The sequence below is a fragment of the Oncorhynchus mykiss genome, chromosome 25, assembly GCF_013265735.2.
Source record: "Oncorhynchus mykiss isolate Arlee chromosome 25, USDA_OmykA_1.1, whole genome shotgun sequence".
Taxonomy (NCBI): Eukaryota; Metazoa; Chordata; class Actinopteri; order Salmoniformes; family Salmonidae; genus Oncorhynchus; species Oncorhynchus mykiss.
The window spans coordinates 37056241-37079367 of NC_048589.1; the positions used below are offsets into that span (position 1 = coordinate 37056241).

Below are 23127 nucleotides of genomic sequence, written 5' to 3' on the forward strand. Positions count from 1 at the left end.
GGTAAAATAATTGTTTAGTTCATCCACGATGTGTTTATTGACTGGTTTTGGTCACCACTTTCTTAATTTATCCATAAACCTATCCAACAATATCATTGTTTGTGCTGAAAGGGAACAAGACTATTAAGTCATAGACATCCCTATACTTATTTTATCGATGCAAACGTATAAGATCAAGCAATGGAGCAATGCACGGAGCATGGGCAACAGTCAACTGAAGACTGTTGACTGGTGGGGTGACGCCGTATGTCTATAGTCGCATAACCAACGACGAGACGAGCGTGGGATCGGTCCCAATACTGCCGCTGCTGCCTGCCTCATTTGGAATAGCACGGAAAACCGTTCTTTTTTTCTCTGCGTCCTGAAGAGGCCAATTTCAGGGATAGTCCCATTTGGGCATTCTTGATCATCGGAAGGTTTTTACAGTGTCTAACAGACGACAGTACAGACTGCCATTAGCGGTAGCATCTCCAAAATAAGGTAAGAAGCATTTGTCTGCAGCAGACACAGTGAATGTTGTTGTTGTGTTGTCAATGCATGTATTTTTCATTATTTTATATGATTGTCTAGAGACATAGGCTAATCATTTCCATTCACGATGTATCTCATAATGGGGTTATCCTGCCCTTAAAAATTAATTAAGATTAATGAGATTTGGCGTTTTATTTGGGGGAGGAATTGTCACCTGCGCATCCATCATTAGAATGAATGCATAACGTTTTAAAAAACATCCTGAGTTAATTCATTATATTTAGAAAATAATATCAAAATCGTGTTTTTCTCGTTGTTCTATTCAAATTTCATGAGAATGACCAGACAATCGTGTAATTGTATGGGTTGATTGTCAGTTTTTGTCATATTTGAAGATTATGCGCATGGTGAAAAATGACACGTTAAATAGAGTGGTGTGATTTCAAGCGGGTTATCACTTACGATGTTTAATTCCCTCACCACTGCGTCGTTTCTATCGGAATGCACTTGCATACCTCTCTCTCTCTCTCTCTGTCCGAGCAGACTCGTACCATGAACTGGATAACTGAAACGACATGTTCTATCTGAAAATAAATAGCCTATATCTATCCACATCACATGTTAGTTTCGCGCGTACATGTGAGGTGGACACCTATACCTTGTTAAATGTCTAACGACGTTAATCTTAGATGAACAAATAGACCGTAGGAGCCAAACCCATTTTCACCTTGCCCCTGATCATTTCTCTCTCCTATCTTCGCTCAATATGTTTCTCCTCAAGGTCATTCGATGCATAGTAGCCTAATGATTTAGGTTCATTTTATGTTATGTAACATCTAAATTATTTCAACACAAGCCTTTTGGTTGCATCATCTAAATATATGTCATTTTTTTAATGAAAAATATAGTTTGCGCAAAATGTTGGGTATGCAACATAGCCTACATTGCAAATAAGCCAAGCCCATATCAATATACTGTGCCGGTGTATCGTGTAATGGTTATGTATGTCAGGGGTGTCAAACTCCTCCCATGGAGGCCCAACTGTATGCTGGTTTTTGTTTTTCCCTTTCAATGAAGCCCTAGACAACCAGGAGAGGGGATTTCCTCACTGAATTCTGACCTTAACACGTGGTTGTTGGTTCAAGCACAGTGCTCGCTGACCATGACTACATGACAATATACCATATGCATATCCTACTGCATAGCCTACACCCAGTGCCATCAGTTATCCTGATCTCCCTCAATTGTCAATTTTATAAATAGTACCGAGTTAATTTGATTTGGATTATGTTTTCCAGGACAGGTCAGGATAACATCTGACATTTCGCATATAGGCTACAATATGAACACCCAGATAGTTAACATTATATACTGTGGTCAACAGATTTGCAAGACAGGTGTCAGCAGCAGCTAATGTTAATCCAGGCTGTGAGAATTGCACGTTTTTATTATTGAAGAGGATCAGAGAGCAGCTCACCAGATGGGCTGATTCCCTTGTTTATTCATTAGTCAAAAGGCTTTATATGATCACCGAAGTACCAACGATAGCCTGTTGCCCATTCACCCTACGGGCTACACAATGACTTCATCTAATCCCTCCACTATGTGATGGATACCTTATCACTCACTCTGTTTCCATTAATGAACAGATTCCTCTGGAGGTTTCTACATTGAGGTTATTAAACATAAACTGCAATTAAAAGCCCAGGTGTATGTCCCAAATGGCACTCTGTTCCCTATATAGTGCACTAATTTTGAGCAGAGCCCTATAAAGGAAATACGGTGTCATTTGTGAAGCATCCCATGTGTCAGGCTACAGGTAATCATGGAGCCAAAATTGGCGTACGACAGTCTGTCACACAAGACTACAGGCTACAGGTAAAATGCAGACCGGTAACCTGATAGGTGATGATCGAACGCTTGATGAAGTGGTCGTGCTGACGGCAGTGCTCCTGTCCGACACTGTGTGATGTCAGGCCAGATGCGATGTGGTGCCAACAGATTTAGAGAACACAAATAGAACACTGGCGTCAGGCAGGGAAAGCATCTGTGCATGTCAAAATCAACCTCAATGAAATCAACCAAGCAATTCATTATTGTCGTTTTTTTGGTGTTGAATTTTTTACAAAAGGACTGTTTGACACAAAACAGGTTTGAGAGCAAAATTGTTGGTAAAACTTCATATGAAAACCCTCCCATCATAATACATTATAAGCATGTTTATAACATCTTATGCGCCATGCATAACGCACTATAATGCACAGCATACATTTGAATGTGTGATAGGCTTTTTCTATAACCATGATAGAAATAAAATAAAGGCATGTCTTACATACTGTGCTATATTGTACTACATGTTAGTAGAACAATACCTTGATGAAGGTTTATTGAGACCGAAACACTGGTCTATGATCTATTAAATGTGTGCTGGAGTTTCCTTTCTATTCAAAATAAATCCTTTCTGCACCACAGGCATCATGGGAAAACAGAACAGCAAGCTGACCCCTGAGGTGATGGAGGACCTGGTGAAGAGCACAGAGTTTAACGAACACGAGCTGAAGCAGTGGTACAAAGGCTTCCTCAAAGACTGCCCCAGTGGTAGACTGAACCTGGACGAGTTTCAACAACTCTATATCAAGGTGTGTATGAGGTGTGGTACACCCGATGCTGGAGAAATTATGTATATGATGTTATAGCTTCTAGCTAGGGAAATGATTGATATCCTGATTATATAATGTGATTGTAAGAAACCTTTGGGAAGCTAGAACAGACAGAATCAGGGTTTGACTTCTCTATATTAGAACTATACTGTTGTTCATGTTTTCCCCATCATATTAACCAATCATAATGCTAGTTAAGAATATATGTTTTTAAATAGTTGGATATCACAGCTGTCTCTCAATAAATGTTACAACCCCGCAGTTCTTCCCGTACGGCGATGCGTCAAAGTTTGCACAGCACGCCTTCAGGACCTTCGACAAGAACAGCGACGGCACCATCGACTTCAGAGAGTTCATCTGTGCCCTGTCCATCACATCGCGTGGCAGCTTCGAGCAGAAACTCAACTGGGCCTTCAACATGTACGATCTGGATGGAGACGGCAAGATCACCCGGGTGGAGATGTTAGAGATCATCGAGGTAAGGAATAACACCGATGGCTGGCTTCCCGGACACAGATTACGCTGTTTTAGTCCACTACTAGGTTTTAATCCGTGTCCGGGAACCAGCCCTATATGTTTTTTCATTTACTTGTACCCATGAAGCTTATACTAGCTGTTTAAGTTGTTTATCCAGTTTTAATTAATCAGCAGTGCATGTTATTTGAATGTATGCTACAAAGGCAAACATTGAGACAGAGGACGATCAAGTTTAGCCACCAGATAAATCAGGAGAATGTGTGTCCCTAGGGATAGCAGCAGGTAAGTGACCGTTGAGGGGGGTGGGATGTCCCTAGGGGGAGCAGCAGGTAAGGTAAGTGGCCGTTGAGGGGGGTGGGATATCCCTAGGGTGACCAGCAGGCAAGGTAAGTGACCTTTGAGAGGGGTGGGATGTCCCTAGGGTGACCAGCAGGTAAGGTAAGTGACCTTTGAGGGGGTGGGATGTTCCTAGGGAGAGCAGCAGGTAAGGTAAGTGACCTTTGAGGGGGTGGGATGTCCCTAGGGTGAGCAGCAGGTAAGGTAAGTGACCGTTGAGAGGGGTGGGATGTTCCTAGGGGGAGCAGCAGGTAAGGTAAGTGACCGTTGAGAGGGGTGGGATGTCCCTAGGGGGAGCAGCAGGTAAGGTAAGTGACCTTTGAGGGGGTGGGATGTCCCTAGGGGGAGCAGCAGGTAAGGTAAGTGACCTTTGAGGGGGTGGGATGTCCCTAGGGTGAGCAGCAGGTAAGGTAAGTGACCGTTGAGAGGGGTGGGATGTTCCTAGGGGGAGCAGCAGGTAAGGTAAGTGACCGTTGAGAGGGGTGGGATGTCCCTAGGGGGAGCAGCAGGTAAGGTAAGTGACCTTTGAGGGGGTGGGATGTCCCTAGGGTGACCAGCAGGTAAGGTAAGTGACCGTTGAGAGGGGTGGGATGTCCCTAGGGGGAGCAGCAGGTAAGGTAAGTGACCTTTGAGGGGGTGGGATGTCCCTAGGGGGAGCAGCAGGTAAGTGACCGTTGAGAGGGTGTGGGGAGAAAATGTCAATTGGGGGAGTAGGTTGCTGACTATTCAACAGCCTGATGGTCTGTGGGTAGAAACTATTGGCCAGTCTTCCAGTTTTTGCCATGATGCTCCTGTACTACCCGCATCTGAGTGATTGAAGCAGGGAGAACAGGGCGTGTCTTGGGTGGCTTGGGTCCCTGATGATCATCTTAGCCTTCCTGTGACACTTGGTGGTGTAGGTGTCCTGTAGGGCAGGAAGTGTGCACCCAAATGGTGCGTTCGGCTGCACGTATCAACCTCTGACGTGCATTGCTGTCTGGGGTGGTGGAATTGCCGTACCAGGCTGTGATGCAGACTGACAGTAATGCTCTCGATGCTGCTCCAGTAGAACACTGAGGGGCCTCGGGGATAGCATCCTGAGGTTGAAAAGTTGCTGTCGTTTCTTCTTCCCCATGGTCTCCGAGTGGTTTGACCATTTCAGCTTCTAGATGTGTACGCAGAGGAATTTGAAGTTATTGACTGTCTCCACGGCTGCCCTGTTGATGAGGATGGGAGTGTGTCCAGCCTGGTTCCACCTGAAGTCCACAGTCAGCTCCTTTGTTTTGCTAACGTTGAGGGAGAGGTTGTTTACCTGGTGCCACGCTGTCAGAGTGCCTACCTCCTCCCTGTAGGCCGTATCGTTGTTGTTGGTAATCAGGCCTACTGCTGTCGTGTCATCAGCTAACTTGATGATGGAGATGGAACTGTGTGAGGCCAGTCAGTCGTGGGTATACAGGGAGTACAGGAGGGGACTGAGGACACACCCTTGTGGGGCCCACGTGTTGAGAATCAGTGTAGAGGTGGTAATGTTGCCTACTTTCCCCACCTGGGGGCTGCCCATTAGCAAGTCCAGGACACAGTTGAATAGGGAGGAGTTCAGACCCAGCGCTGATTGTAATGAGCTTATAGAGCACTATGGTATTGAAGGCCGAGCCATACTCGATAAACAACATCCTCACATACAGTGCATTTGGAAAGTATTCAGACCCCTTGACTTCTTCCACATTTTGTTCCATTACAGCCTTATTCTAAAATTGATTAAATAAATAAAAAATCCTTATCTACACATAATACCCCATAATGACAAAGCGAAAACAGGTTTTTTTTGCAAATGTATAATTATTATTTTTTTTTACGTTATTTACATAGGATTTCAGACCTTTTGCTATGAGACTTTAAATTTAGCTCAGGTGCATCCTGTTTCCATTGATCAACCTTGAGATGTTTCTACAATTTGATTGGAGTCCACCTGTGGTAGATTTTATTGATTGGATACGATTTGGAAAGGCACACACCTGTCTATATAAGGTCCCACAGTTGACAGTGCATGTCAGAGCAAAAACTAAGCCATGATGTCAAAGGAATTGTCCGTAGAGCTCCGAGACAGGATTGTGTCGAGGCACAGATCTGGGGAAGGGTACCAAAAAAATGTCTTCAGCATTGAAAGTCCACAAGAACACAGTGGCCTCCATCATTCTTAAATGGAAGAAGTTTAGAACTAACAAGACTCTTCCTAGAGCTGGACACCCGGCGAAACTGAGCCATCAGGGCAGAAGGGCCTTGTTCAGGGAGGTGAACAAGATGGTCACTCTGTCAGAGCTCCAGCGTTCCTCTGTGGAGATGCGAGAACCTTCCAGACGGACAACCATCTCTGCAGCACTCCGCCAATCAGGCCTTTATGGTAGTGGCCAGACGGAAGCCACTCCTCAGTAAAAGGCACATGACAGCCCACTTGGAGTTTGCCAAAAGGCACCTAAAGGACTCAGACCATGAGAAACAATATTCTCTGATCTGATCAAACCAAGATTGAACTCTGCCTAAATGTCAAGTGTCACGTCTGGAGGAAACCTGGCACCAACCCTTTGGAAGCACGGTGGTGGCAGCATCATGCTGTGGGGATGTTTTTCAGCAGCAGGGACTGTGAGACAAGTCAGGATCGAGGGAAAGATGAACGGAGCCTAGTACAGAGAGATCCTTGATGAAAACCTGTTCCAGAGTGCTCAGGAACTCAGACTGGACCAAAGGTTTACCTTCCAACAGGACAACAACCCTAAGCACACAGCCAAAACAACGCAGGAGTGGCTTCGGGACAAGTCTCTGAAAGTCCTTGAGTGGCCCAGCCAGAGCCCGGACTTGAACCAGATCGAACATCTCTGAAGACCTGAAAGTAGCTGTGTAGCAACGCTCCCCATCCAACCTGACAGGGCTTGAGAGGATCTGCAGAGAAGAATGGGAAAAACTCCCCAAATACAGATGTGCCAGGCTTGTAGCGTCATACCCAAGAAGACTTGAGGCTGTAATCGCTGCCAAAGGTGCTTCAACAGAGTAAAGGGTCTGAATACTTATGTAAATGTGATTTCATTTAAAAAAAATGTTTTTAAACATTTGCACAAATGTCTAAAAACTTGTTTTTGCTTTGTAATTATGGGGTATTGTCTGTAGATTGGTGAGGGGAAAAAAAACAATTGAATACATTTTAGAATAAGACTGTAACGTAAGAAAACATGGAAAAAGTCAAAGGGTCTGAATACATTCCCAATGCGCAGTATGCATTCCTTTTGTCCAGGTGGGTAAGGGCAGTGTGTTATGTTATATATATTTATATGTTACAGTGGGGAACATTGGTATATAAATCCAGAAGTATCAAGATTAAACTTTGAACATGTTAACGGATTAATAACCAAGACTGTGTGAAAATAGGTCTTTCTTGAATTCATTACACCCCTGTTCCTTTCTGTGGTATCGCCTCACCTAATCAACCCTGGTTGTCTATAGGCCATATACAAAATGGTGGGCACTGTGATCATGATGAAGATGAACGAGGATGGCCTGACACCGGAGCAACGGGTAGACAGGATCTTCAGCAAGATGGATAAGAATAACGATGACCAGATCTCATTGGATGAGTTCAAAGAGGCGGCCAAGAGTGATCCGTCCATCGTGCTCCTCTTGCAGTGTGATATGCAGAAGTGAGGAGGTGCTCGTCTGTATAAAACCAGACATGCACACACTCTGCGGACAGGCAGCACATGTTTTAAATGTTTCATTAAGTTCTTCTTCTCAGCCTTTTCCACAGGAAAAAACAAATTATGCTTGGACTATTTTTCAATGAACTTGCTTCTTGTGGTTGTATGCATGAGAATGTCAAATAGCGGAATCATTTTTAATATATTACATTACACAGTGTCATGATACATTTATATTTTATCGAACCTGACCTGCCAATGTGAATTGTGCACAAGTAATCCTATTCCACTTACCCATTCACTTTTAGGCTAGCTTGTATATCAGTGAAGCGCTTATACATTGAATGATTCTGTTCCTGCAGTATTTAGATGATCCATGTCCACTTCTGCAGCTAGCTGCTAATGCTAATGCTTAACATGCTGGTAATGAACAATCATTCCTATGATCATTGTAACTTGTCTCTATAATACCCAAACGTCTTGAGCTCTTGGAAAAATAGAGGAGATCCTTGTTCTTAAGGTGTTCTGTTCAGACTGACTGGAACTGATGTGTAGGTTCTAATATTTGCATGCATGTGTTTTGTGTTCAGACTCTATACTCGAACCTCTTGTTAAATTGTTGCATCTGCAAGTGGGATATTCAAGGAGACCCCCCCCCCCCCCACGAAAAGCGTTTGGTATTGTTGCATGGGATGTACAGTAGTGATTCACCGACCATTACATGATTAACCTTCTGTGGGCGGCTGCTGCCCTCATATTTAATAACGTATACATGTGGAATTAATGTGACACTTGAGTTCTTGAAAGACAGATAATATGGGCCCTGGTTGTAACCTCTCACACACACAAAAGATGTATCTGAAAATTTAGTATTGAATTTAAAGCACAGCAGTAATTGAAAAACTAGAGAATAAATCTGCTGCTGATAATATACTACCCACTGGGCAGAAACTGGTTGAATCAATGTTATTTCCACATTAAAAAAAAAGATAATCCAATTTTTTTTTTTGTTTTACCCAACTTTGAACCTAAATCCAATGACATGGTGACATTTGTTGTTGATTTCACGTTAGTTGACAACTCAACCAAATGTAAATCAAAACTAGACGTTGAAATGACGTCCGTGCCCAGTGGTTATCCATTATATTATTCTGTTGCTATCAATCAAAATCAATCAATCAATCACCAGGCCAATAATAATCTATCTTCAATACCAGTCACCCATCTTAGCATTGCTGGATACATTATACGCCAGAACATCCTAATAGGTTGGATTTCTCAGCCTGTACGTTTGCCAACTATTTACAATACAAAGTTAGGTCATACATATCACTTTGTTTACCGTGTCTGGGCGTCTGGAGCTTGTAAATGAAGCGCTTATTTCCAGAGCAGAAAAGCCTTACATGAGTTTACCGGACATACTGCATTATTACCGACGGTACTTTTATATTCACATTTTAAAAATTATCAAAAGGTTTCATCTTCTAATCGCAATCTACGTTTACAATGGTCTTTAAAAGACGCCGAATCCTCCACGAGATACAGGTGCTAGGATGAAAACATAGCTTCTGAAACTAAAGGTTGTAGTCCTGTGTCAAATGTACACCTATATGGATTACAGATATTGTGAAAATGTACTTTTTATTGAACATAACCAGACTGATTTACCACTTGGAAGCTATGCAGGCATGTACTGGCAGACAGTCCACTTACTGTACCAATGGAATCTGGCCCTGTTTTCCATAGTTCTGGATACAGCATCATGTGGACTTGAATGCTCATAGCTGTTTATTATCATTAGTCTATATTATTACTACATCAGGGTGATCCTAACTCCATGGCGACAATCTTTGTCAAGTAAATGTTTATACTAAATTTGAAAAATCCAATTAAAAAAAAAAAAAGATAAGTGTATTTTGTTACCTTTGTTCTTTTTTTGCATGTTGCATGTGTTGCACCCAAAATGACACGGTTCCATTCTTTATGTAGTACTAAAGAAACTCAATCAAATAAACATCTATGGGCTTTTACAAAAGGCATGGTCTGGTAAGTGTGATTCTATTTATTATCCAGGCCATCAAGAATGGTACATATTTTCTTGCTTATCCAACATTTCTTTTAAAATGATGCTGTTTAGCAACCTGTTAGGTTCCAAACATGTTGTTGTTGTTCCGAGGTGAATTATTGACCTTTCAAGATTCTCTAATTTAAAGATACAGGTATTTCCATTTGTTTATTTTTCCCCAATGTCTGTAATATGATGTATTACAACCAATGACAGTTGGATCAGCTAATATTTGTTAATCCATTTTATTGTAACAATGTAACAAGAATTAACATATAAATTAGGTTAGAAAATATTGGATGCGTAAAACATCTTTCAGTTGACAGTAGTTTAAAGCACATCATCAGCATTCAAATAGTTTTAAAAACAAATACAGTAACCTAAACATATTACAGTTAAATCAATAGCAGGGTCGGGCAAATTGTTTATGAACAAGGAATGAAACAAAACATAATTCCCAATGTATCAAAATTATACAGTGTCTTACTAACTGTAATCAAAGTCAAAAGATATCTACATCTAGTGTACACATACAGTAAGCTGAAAAAAGTAAAACAAAATCAGCCAAAAACAAATTTACAGAATTTAAATTACAAGCAATTAAAGATGCACTATGCAAAAATCGCTCTCCATTTCCTGGTTGCTAAAATTTGAATAGTCGACTAATTTCAGTTCATGTAACAAAACAAGCAAGTATATTGTAGAGAATCATTGTACCATCTAAACCGCTGTGAAATATATTTTCCATAAACAAAAATATAGTATTTTCAGCTGTTTGAAGCTGGTGTACAAAACCCAAAGTAAAAGAGACTAAATTTAAGAACGGGAAGCATAGACATAGCGCACATAGAACAGACCTGCCACTTCTTAGACTTGCTTTCAACGAGAACTATAACACACATTTCTAAGCAAATTTGGTTGGGTCACACTCAAAAAGTTACATATTGCAGCTTTAATATTTAGAAAATGTGAAATATGCATAGAGATATGTGAAAGTAACGGTGTTGACAATACAACAAAGATGTATCCACACAGCCACTATGAAAGTATATAGGCCTACATACTGTGTCATAAGGGGAATTCTTCATAATTCATCCGTCTGCATGGCGCACAACAATAAAGCAGAGTCTTAAGTCTCCCAGAGAGGCTTATGTATAGAATGTGTTTAAAAATCCCACACTGTTCGAATGGCTTGTTCGGCATGACGATGGCCTAATCCACCATCTATCAGGGTTGGGGTCAACTCCATTTCAATTCCAGTAAATTCAGGAAGTTCAAATTGGAATTTGGTTTACTAACCAAATTGACCCCAGCACTGACATCTAATCATCTACCCCAGGTCTTCATCTCCTGTATGTCCTCCTGTCCTCTCTGGATCCTGCAGCTGGTGTATCTTGATGTGGTTACTTTTTGGCAAATTGCTGAAAGAAAAAAAGTGAGAGAATCCCCCAAAAACACACCTTTAATGTTCTGTGTCAGATCAATAAGGGATGAGGGCAATATACACAATATAAGGGCAATATACACAATATAAGGGCAATATACACAATATAAGGGCAATATACACAATATAAGGGCAATATACACAATATAAGGGCAATATACACTGTCCTCCTCCTACCTGGTAGATAGGGGGGTGATGAAGAAGAACTGACGAAGGTGCTGCCGTTCTGACAGCTCCAGGAGGAGATCCAGTGAGATACGACGATTGTGCATGTCCTTTGAAAAACAAGTTGGAGACCATTTTTTTTTACCAGCGTTGATTCAGTAAGACCTACTATTTTCCTATTTTGTTGGGATCCCCAATTAGCCGCTGTCAAAACAGAGGCTACTCTTCCTGGGGTCATAAGAGGATATAAAAACAAGTAAAATATACTGAACAAAAATATGAACGCAACATGCAACAATTTCAAAGAGTTTACTGAGTTACAGTTCATTCTAGACGATTCTGTGCTTCCAGCTTTGTGGCAACCGTTTGAGGAAAGCCCTTTTCAGCTGTCCACAAAGGGAGGTCCATACAGAAATAGCTTGCCGAGATCGGTGTGGAAGAACTTGACTGGCCTGCACAGCGCCCTGACCTCAACTCCATCACCTTTGGGATGAACTGGAATGCAGATTGCGAGCCAGGCCTAATCACCCAATATCAGTGCCCGACCTTACTAATACCTGTGACTGAATAGAAGCTATTCTTTGCAGCAATGTTCCAACATCTAGTGGAAAGCCTTCCCAGAAGACTGGAGGCTGTTATAGCAGCAAAGGGGGGGACCAACGCCAAATTATTGCCCATGATTTTGGAATAAGACGTTTGACGAGCAGGTGTTCATACACTTTTGGTCATGTAATGTCCCCCCCCCCCCCCCCCCCCCCCCCAAAAAAAGAAGGGGCCTCAGGATCTCGTCAAGGTATTTTTTGTGCATTCAAATTGCGATCAATAAAATGAAAATGTGCTCGTTGTCCGTAGTTTATGCCTGCCCATACCATAACCCTACGGGGCACTCTGTTCACAATGTTGACATCAGCAAACCGCTCACTCACACAACGTCATAGACATGAAATGCGGTTGTGAGGCTGGTTGGACATAAAGCCAAATTCTTTAAAACGACGTCGGAGGCGGCTTAAGGAAGATTAACAAACATTCAATTATCTGGCAACAGCTCTCGTGGACATTCCTTCAGTCAGCCTGCCAATTGCACACTCCCTCAAAACTTCAGACATCTGTGGCATTGTGTTGTGACAAAACTGCACATTTTAGAATGCCTTTTATTGTCCCCAGCACAAGGTGCACCCATGCAATGACCATGCTGTTTATTCAGCTTCTTGATATACCACACCTGTCAGGTGGATGAATTATTTTGGTAAAGAAGAAATGCTCACTAACAGGGATGTAAACAAATTTGGCATGGTGACTGGAGGAATGCCCACCAGAGCTGTTGCCAGTGAATTTAAATGTGTATTTCTCTACCATAAGCCACCTCTAAAGCCGTTTTAGAAAATTTGGCAGTACGGCCAATCGGCCTCACAACTGCAGACCACAAGCAAGTATGCCAGCCCAGGACCTCTACTAGAGGTCGACCGATTAATCGGAATGATTTATGATTAATTAGGGCAGATTTCAAGTTTTCATAACAATCGGTTATCGTCATTTTTGGATACCGATTATGGCTGATTACATTGCACTCCACGAGGAGACTGCGTGGCAGGCTGACTACCCGTTACACGAGTGCAGCAAGGAGCCAAGGTAAGGTGCTAGCTAGCATTAGCGGTATCTTATAAAAAACAATATTAACATAATCACTAGTTAACTACACATGGTTGATGATATTACTAGTTTATCTATCTTGTCCTGCGTTGCATATAATCGATGTAGTGCCTGTTAATTTATCAGCAAATCACAGCCTATTTCGCCAAACAGGTGATGATTTAACAAGCGCATTCGCAAAAAAAAGCACAGTCGTTGCACCAATGTACCTAACCATAAACATCAATGTGTACCTAACCATAAACATCAATGTGTACCTAACCATAAACACCAATGTGTACCCAACCATAAACACCAATGTGTACCTAACCATAAACACCAATGTGTACCTAACCATAAACATCAATGTGTACCTAACCATAAACACCAATGTGTACCCAACCATAAACACCAATGTGTACCTAACCATAAACATCAATGTGTACCTAACCATAAACACCAATGTACCCAACCATAAACACCAATGTGTACCCAACCATAAACACCAATGTGTACCTAACCATAAACACCAATGTGTACCCAACCATAAACACCAATGTACCCAACCATAAACATCAATGTGTACCTAACCATAAACACCAATGTGTACCTAACCATAAACACCAATGTACCCAACCATAAACACCAATGTGTACCCAACCATAAACACCAATGTGTACCTAACCATAAACACCAATGTACCCAACCATAAACATCAATGTGTACCTAACCATAAACACCAATGTACCCAACCATAAACACCAATGTACCCAACCATAAACATCAATGTGTACCTAACCATAAACACCAATGTACCCAACCATAAACACCAATGTACCCAACCATAAACATCAATGTGTACCTAACCATAAACATCAATGTACCCAACCATAAACACCAATGTGTACCCAACCATAAACACCAATGTGTACCTAACCATAAACATCAATGTGTACCTAACCATAAACACCAATGTGTACCCAACCATAAACACCAATGTGTACATAACCATAAACATCAATGTGTACCTAACCATAAACACCAATGTACCCAACCATAAACACCAATGTACCCAACCATAAACACCAATGTACCCAACCATAAACACCAATGTACCCAACCATAAACACCAATGTGTACCTAACCATAAACACCAATGTGTACCTAACCATAAACACCAATGTGTACCCAACCATAAACACCAATGTGTACCCAACCATAAACACCAATGTGTACCTAACCATAAACACCAATGTGTACCCAACCATAAACACCAATGTGTACCTAACCATAAACACCAATGTGTACCCAACCATAAACACCAATGTGTACCTAACCATGTGTACCTAACCATAAACATCAATGTGTACCTAACCATGTGTACCTAACCATAAACACCAATGTGTACCTAACCATGTGTACCTAACCATAAACACCAATGTGTATCTAACCATGTGTACCTAACCATAAACACCAATGTGTACCCAACCATAAACACCAATGTGTACCCAACCATAAACACCAATGTGTACCTAACCATGTGTACCTAACCATAAACATCAATGTGTACCTAACCATGTGTACCTAACCATAAACACCAATGTGTACCTAACCATGTGTACCTAACCATAAACACCAATGTGTACCTAACCATGTGTACCTAACCATAAACACCAATGTGTACCCAACCATAAACACCAATGTGTACCCAACCATAAACACCAATGTGTACCCAACCATAAACACCAATGTGTACCTAACCATAAACATCAATGTGTACCTAACCATAAACACCAATGTGTACCTAACCATAAACATCAATGTGTACCTAACCATAAACACCAATGTGTACCCAACCATAAACACCAATGTGTACCCAACCATAAACACCAATGTGTACCTAACCATAAACACCAATGTACCCAACCATAAACACCAATGTGTACCTAACCATAAACACCAATGTGTACCCAACCATAAACACCAATGTGTACCTAACCATAAACACCAATGTGTACCTAACCATAAACACCAATGTACCCAACCATAAACATCAATGTGTACCCAACCATAAACACCAATGTGTACCTAACCATGAACATCAATGTGTACCTAACCATAAACACCAATGTGTACCTAACCATAAACACCAATGTGTACCTAACCATAAACATCAATGTGTACCCAACCATAAACATCAATGTGTACCTAACCATAAACATCAATGTGTACCTAACCATAAACATCAATGTGTACCTAACCATAAACATCAATGTGTACCTAACCATAAACATCAATGTGTACCTAACCATAAACACCAATGTGTACCTAACCATAAACATCAATGTGTACCTAACCATAAACATCAATGTGTACCCAACCATAAACACCAATGTGTACCCAACCATAAACACCAATGTGTACCTAACCATAAACATCAATGTGTACCTAACCATAAACATCACTGTGTACCTAACCATAAACATCAATGTGTACCTAACCATAAACACCAATGTGTACCTAACCATAAACATCAATGTGTACCTAACCATAAACATCAATGTGTACCTAACCATAAACATCAATGTGTACCCAACCATAAACACCAATGTGTACCCAACCATAAACACCAATGTGTACTCAACCATAAACATCAATGTGTACCTAACCATAAACATCAATGTGTACCTAACCATAAACATCAATGTGTACCTAACCATAAACACCAATGTGTACCTAACCATAAACACCAATGTGTACCTAACCATAAACACCAATGTGTACCTAACCATAAACACCAATGTGTACCTAACCATAAACACCAATGTGTACCCAACCATAAACACCAATGTACCCAATCATAAACACCAATGTACCCAACCATAAACATCAATGTGTACCTAACCATAAACACCAATGTGTACCTAACCATAAACACCAATGTGTACCTAACCATAAACACCAATGTGTACCCAACCATAAACACCAATGTGTACCTAACCATAAACACCAATGTGTACCTAACCATAAACACCAATGTACCCAACCATAAACATCAATGTGTACCTAACCATAAACACCAATGTGTACCTAACCATAAACACCAATGTGTACCTAACCATAAACATCAATGTGTACCTAACCATGTGTACCTAACCATAAACATCAATGTGTACCTAACCATGTGTACCCAACCATAAACACCAATGTGTACCTAACCATGTGTACCTAACCATAAACATCAATGTGTACCTAACCATGTGTACCCAACCATAAACACCAATGTGTACCTAACCATGTGTACCTAACCATAAACATCAATGTGTACCTAACCATGTGTACCTAACCATAAACACCAATGTACCCAACCATAAACACCAATGTACCCAACCATAAACACCAATGTGTACCTAACCATAAACACCAATGTGTACCCAACCATAAACATCAATGTGTACCTAACCATGTGTACCTAACCATAAACACCAATGTACCCAACCATAAACACCAATGTACCCAACCATAAACACCAATGTACCTAACCATAAACACCAATGTGTACCTAACCATAAACACCAATGTGTACCCAACCATAAATATCAATGTGTACCTAACCATGTGTACCTAACCATAAACACCAATGTACCCAACCATAAACACCAATGTACCCAACCATAAACACCAATGTACCTAACCATAAACACCAATGTACCTAACCATAAACACCAATGTACCCAACCATAAACACCAATGTACCCAACCATAAACACCAATGTACCCAACCATAAACACCAATGTACCCAACCATAAACACCAATGTGTACCCAACCATAAACACCAATGTACCCAACCATAAACACCAATGTGTACCCAACCATAAACACCAATGTGTACCTAACCATAAACACCAATGTGTACCTAACCATAAACATCAATGTGTATCTAACCATAAACACCAATGTACCCAACCATAAACACCAATGTACCCAACCATAAACACCAATGTGTACCTAACCATAAACACCAATGTGTACCTAACCATAAACACCAATGTACCCAACCATAAACACCAATGTGTACCTAACCATAAACACCAATGTGTACCTAACCATAAACACCAATGTGTACCTAACCATAAACATCAATGTGTACCCAACCATAAACACCAATGTACCCAACCATAAACACCAATGTACCCAACCATAAACACCAAAGTGTACCCAACCATAAACACCAATGTACCCAACCATAAACACCAATGTACCCAACCATAAACACCAATGTGTACCTAACCATAAACACCAATGTGTACCTAACCATAAACACCAATGTACCCAACCATAAACACCAATGTGTACCCAACCATAAACACCAATGTGTACCTAACCATAAACACCAATGTGTACCTAACCATAAACACCAATGTACCCAACCATAAACACCAATGTGTACCCAACCATAAACATCAATGTGTACCTAACCATAAACACCAATGTGTACCTAACCATAAACATCAATGTGTACCTAACCATAAACATCAATGTGTACCTAACCATGTGTACCTAACCATAAACACCAATGTACCCAACCATAAACACCAATGTACCCAACCATAAACATCAATGTGTACCTAACCATAAACACCAATGTGTACCCAACCATAAACACCAATGTGTACCTAACCATAAACACCAATGTGTACCCAACCATAAACACCAATGTGTACCTAACCATAAACACCAATGTGTACCTAACCATGTGTATACTAACCATAAACATCAATGTGTACCTAACCATGTGTACCTAACCATAAACATCAATGTGTACCTAACCATGTGTACCCAACCATAAACACCAATGTGTACCTAACCATGTGTACCTAACCATAAACATCAATGTGTACCTAACCATAAACACCAATGTGTACCTAACCATAAACACCAATGTGTAACCTAACCATAAACATCAATGTGTACCTAACCTTGAACATCAATGCCTTTCTTAAAATCAATACACAAGTATATCTTTTTAAACCTGCATATTTAGTTAATATTGCCTGCTAACCTGAATTTCTTTGAACTAGGGAAATTGTGTCACTTCTCTTGCGTTATGTGCAAGCAGTCAGGCTATATGCAGCAGTTTGGGCTGCCTTGCTCGTTGCGAACTGTGTGAAGACCATTTCTTCCTAACAAAGATGGTAATTAATTTGACAGAATTGTACATAATTATGACGTAACATTGAAGGTTGTGCAATGTAACAGCAATATTTAGACTTGGTTCTATATTTCACTGAAAGAAAAAATTGCATTTTATTGATGACAATTTGAATGCACAGAGATACCGTGACGCGATCCTGAGGCCCATTGTCGTGACATTCATTCGCCACCATCACCATGATAATGCACTGCCCCGTGTCGCAAGGATCTGTACACAATACCTGGAAACCGAAAATGTCCCAGTTCTTCCATGGCCTGCATACTCACCAGATACGTTACCCAATGAGAATGCTTGGGATGGTCTGGATCGATGTATACGACAGCATGTTCCAGTTCCCGCCCATAACCAGCAACTTCTCACAGCCATTGAAGAGGATTGTGACAACATTCCACAATTCTCTTCAATGGCTGTGCAAACAGCCTGATCAACTCTATGTGAAGGAGATGTGTCGTGCTGCATGAGGCAAATGGGTGGTCAAACCAGATACGGACTGGTTTTCTGATCCACACCCCTAACTTTTTTTTGTTAAGGTATCTGTGACCAACAGATGCATATCTGTATTCTCAGTCATGTGGAATCCATAGATTAGGGCCTAATGAATTTCACTTGACTGATTTCCTTATATGAAATGTAACTCAGTAAAATATTTTAAAATTGTTGCATGTTAAGTTTAGATTTTTGTTCAGTGTATTACATTAAGGTACTTAGTTGTAACCCAGAAATGATTTCATATGAATAAAAAAGATGACTGCATTGGGTCTTTAAATTAGTCATAGAAGTTGTAATCTTCAACGATTTCAAAATGTCTCATCAGCACGTCAGCTCAAACTAAGGTCTTGGAGATGAGCATTAACTTTGATTAAATACTATTTTACAAACTATGTGAATCCAGGTGTGTAAATAACAAGCATGTAGGTCTGTCTTACCATGTAGGTCTGTCTTACCATGTAGGTCTGTCTTACCATGCAGGTCTGTCTTACCATGCAGGTCTGTCTTACCATGCAGGTCTGTCTTACCATGCAGGTCTGTCTTACCATGCAGGTCTGTCTTACCATGCAGGTCTGTCTTACCATGTAGACGTCAAACTCGTCCAGGCACCTGAAGGGGGACTCAGTGATCTCCCAGAGGGAGAGGATAAAACACACTGTAGAGAAGGATCTCTCTCCTCCAGACAGAGACCGCATGTCACTCATACTGTCGTTCTCGCGGCCTGGCGGCTTCACCTGTACACACAGGCCCAGGAGGTTAGAGAGGACAGACAGACAACAGGACACATTGAGTTGGGGTTCACACCTGTAGCATGAGTGTCTAGTTAGTTTGATCAGGTTGTTGTTATGTGGGTCCTGTTGTCTGTAAATACTGATTATTTAATGCCAACTTAAACTCAGTCCTCTTGAATGCCAAACACATTCCTGCAAAAAGCTAAATAAATGAACTGAACAATTATTATGAAAATGTATTTGTCAAATTGATTCTGACGAATACAGATACTTTATTTTATGTAAAAGCTACGGAGGCCATTTGAAAACTATGAGGATTAGCACACATACCGAGATGGACAGCGTCTCACTGTTGTGATCAAACATCATGGACCCGCAGCAATTCATCTTTATCAGGAAATTATTAAAGTATAACTTGCATCTCACAGAGAGGGACCTAGGTACATAAAAGTCAAGAGTGTGGGAATAGTCAACATACGGTATTCGACAATCAGTATTACTAGGGCGAGTTGTGTACTAAAAGGGACAGTCGTGTTCTAAAAAGCATGCTCAATGGAGATCATCCATTTGTACAGGCTTAAGCTTAATCTGTATCTGGGAAATGAGCCATAGAGTATTATTTTGGGGGGTTTAGAGCGGTTTAAATAAATAACAACAGTCATGAGCATTTTTAAAGTGGAATTGTCCTTTATGAAATGCGTCAAATGATCACAAATTACCTGCGCATTATTTTGTACCGGGTCTGCCTGTCGGACATTATGTTGTCAAGACGATCTATGAACTTCTTCAGATCTCTCACTTGGTTTGATTTGTCCCTGTAGTTAGCCAGGGCCTCTGCATACTCTCTGGTGAGGAGAAAGATAGTTGAAGTCGGAAGTTTACATACTTACTTTGGAGTCATAAAAACTATTTTTTCAACCTCTCCACAAATTTCTTTTTAAGAAACTATAGTTTTGGCAAGTCGGTTAGGACATCTACTTTGTGCATGACACAAGTAATTCTTCCAACAATTGTTTACAGACAGATTTGTTCACTTACAATTCACTGTATCACAATTCCAGTGGGTCAGAAGTTTACATACACTAAGTTGACTGTGCCTTTAAACAGCCTGGAAAATACCAGATAATGTCATGGCTTTAGAAGCTTCTGATAGGCTAATTGACATAATTTGAGTCAATTGGAGGTGTACCTGTTGATGTATTTCAAGGCCTAACTTCGAACTCAGTGCCTCTTAGCTTCACATCATGGGAAAATCAAAAGAAATCAGCCAAGACCTCAGAAAAAAAATTGGAGACCTCCACAAGTCTGGTTCATCCTTGGGAGCAATTTCCAAACGCCTGAAGGTACCACGTTCATCTGTACAAAAGTATAAACACCATGGGACCATGCAGCTGTCATACCACACAGGAAGGAGACGCGTTCTGTCTCCTAGAGATGAACGTACTTTGGTGCGAAAAGTGCAAATCAATCCCAGAACAACAGCAAAGAACCGTGAGAAGATGCTGGAGGAAACAGGTACAAAATTATCTATATCCACAGTAAAACGAGTCCTATAACCTGAAAGGCCGCTCAGCAAGGAAGAAGCCACTGCTCCAAATCCGCCATAGACTGCACATGGGGACAAAGATCTAACTTTTTGGAGAAATGTTCTCTGGTCTGATGAAACAGAAATAGAACTGTTTGTCCATAATGACCATCATTATGTTTGGAGAAAAAAGTGGGAGGCTTGCAAGCCGAAGAACACCATCCCAACCGTGAAGCACAGGGGTGGCAGCATCATGTTGTGGGGGTGCTTTGCTGCAGGAGGGACTGGTGCACTTCACAAAATAGATGGCATCATGAGGCCGGAAAATTATGTGGATATATTGACGCAACATCAAGACATCAGTCAGTAAGTTAAAGCTTGGACGCAAATGGGTCTTCCAAATGGACATTGACCCCAAGCAAAGTTGTGCCAAAATGGCTTAAGGACAACAAATTCAAGGTATTGGAGTGGCCATCACAAAGCCTCAATTCCATAGAAAATGAAGAAAGAGTGTGCGAGCAAGGAGGCCGACAAACCTGACTCAGTTACACCAGCTCTGTCAGGAGGAATGGGACAAAATTCACCCAACTTATTGTGGGAAGCTTGTGGAAGGCTACCCGAAACATTTGACCCAAGTTAAACAATTTAAAGGCAATGCTACCAAATACTAATTGAGTGTATGTAAACTTCTGACCCACTGGGAATATGATGAAAGAAATAAAAGCTGAAATAAATCTCTACTATTATTTCACATTCTTAAAATAAAGTGGTGATCGTAACTGACCTAAGACAGGGAATTTTTACTAGGATTAAATGTCACGAATTGTGAAAAACTGAGTTTAAATGTATTTGGCTAAGGTGTATGTATACTTCCCACTTCAATTGTATATACAAAAGCCTTGAAAAGTAATATTTCCAAAATGCATTGACACAGTAGTTATAGCATGTTATAGCAGGCAGAAATGTCTTCTAACATCACAATCTCCATTACTAAAATCTTGCCTAATTTGGTGTTTACCTAATCTGTCCACGAGAGAGGAAACATTACAAGACGACAGACAGTTAAATGAGCAATGTTTTATGAAATAATCATGCCGTTTGGATATGTACTGATGGAGTACCCTACCTAACCACCTGCTCGTGGTCTCCATGGCTACTCTCCTGAACGCTGATCTTCCTCCGTAACCTCGTGATCTCCACATCAATACTCCTGGCGCTGCGATCTACCTGTTGGCGCTCTGGGCTGATCTCTTTGGCTTTGGCCACAAATTCCTGTCAACAGTTTATAAACAGATTAACAACTGCCATTTACAGTATGTTCATTTCACCCAATTTGGCCCCATCATTGTTTTTTTATTTAGCAAAATAACATGCAATTTAAATTCATCTTATATAATTCACCAATAAATATCCATATATGGGTTGATTTGTGTTTTTTGAGGTCGGTTCTGTTTCGGTTAGATTATTTGGGTTGAATGCTGTAACACAGAATAAAACAACAAAAGTCCCATGATGGTAGTGACTGTCCATTACTGCTTATTACTTATTAACCATCATTTATTCACATTACTTTAATTAAATATTTCAGTTGTGTATATTAGGCAACATTTGTTTTATGACTATTATTTAATTCCAAGCATAATTTTATGACTGCTGAAGACCAGCTATCAATCACTTAGATAATGTATTTTCAGGTAGTGATATGCTAAGCAACTGCTCTCTAGAACTGCTCTCTAGATCCCCTCACAATCACAAAATGTCGCTAAGCAACAGCTGCTCTCTATGTCCCCCCATGATCACAATACGTCACTAAGCAACAGCTGCTCTCTAGATCCCATTACATCACGATACGTCGCTAAGCAACAGCTGCTCTCTATATCACATCACGATGAGTCGCTAAGCAACAGCTGCTCTCTATATCACCTCACGATCAAAATGCATCGCTAAGCTACAGCTGCTCTCTATATCACCTCACGATCAAAATGCATCGCTAAGCTACAGCTGCTCTCTATATCACCTCACGATCAAAATACATCGCTAAGCTACAGCTGCTCTCTATATCACCTCACGATCACAATACGTTGCTAAGCTACAGCTGCTCTCTATATTACCTCACGATCACAATACGTTGCTAAGCAACAGCTACTCTCTATATCACCTCACGAGCAAAATGCATCGCTAAGCTACAGCTGCTCTCTATATCACCTCACGATCACAATACGTTGCTAAGCAACAGCTACTCTCTATATCACC

General features: G+C 40.8%; 2 protein-coding genes across 4 annotated transcripts in view; one reads left to right on the forward strand and one right to left on the reverse strand.

Annotated features, from left to right (window-relative positions):
• The first annotated feature begins 243 nt into the window (after window positions 1-243).
• On the forward strand, window positions 244-9648 carry vsnl1b (visinin-like 1b). The gene is made up of 4 exons (XM_021585340.2): window positions 244-480; window positions 2944-3110; window positions 3394-3609; window positions 7419-9648. The coding sequence occupies exons 2-4, from the start codon at window positions 2949-2951 to the stop codon at window positions 7614-7616; spliced, it is 576 nt and encodes a 191-aa protein (XP_021441015.1). The 5' UTR covers window positions 244-480; window positions 2944-2948; the 3' UTR covers window positions 7617-9648.
• Window positions 9649-9900: 252 nt separating this feature from the next.
• smc6 (structural maintenance of chromosomes 6) overlaps window positions 9901-23127 on the reverse strand; it is a 37937-nt gene continuing 24710 nt past the window's right edge. For all 3 annotated transcript variants that reach the window (XM_036962385.1, XM_036962386.1, XM_036962387.1), the window contains exons 22-27: window positions 22001-22146; window positions 20069-20194; window positions 19680-19785; window positions 19200-19352; window positions 11296-11393; window positions 9901-11095 (exon numbers count right to left, since the gene is read on the reverse strand). In XM_036962385.1, the coding sequence (XP_036818280.1) occupies window positions 11005-11095; window positions 11296-11393; window positions 19200-19352; window positions 19680-19785; window positions 20069-20194; window positions 22001-22146 (720 nt within the window). In that variant the 3' untranslated portion in view covers window positions 9901-11004. The remainder of the gene's footprint in view (window positions 11096-11295; window positions 11394-19199; window positions 19353-19679; window positions 19786-20068; window positions 20195-22000; window positions 22147-23127) is intronic.

Bases quoted from the DNA above. Each gene is read 5' to 3' on its own strand.
- vsnl1b (XM_021585340.2), top strand. From the start codon at position 2,949: ATGGGAAAACAGAACAGCAAGCTGACCCCTGAGGTGATGGAGGACCTG. The intron at 3,111-3,393 runs GTGTGTATGAGG...ACAACCCCGCAG, and splicing joins TTCAACAACTCTATATCAAG to TTCTTCCCGTACGGCGATGC. The intron at 3,610-7,418 runs GTAAGGAATAAC...GGTTGTCTATAG, and splicing joins AGATGTTAGAGATCATCGAG to GCCATATACAAAATGGTGGG.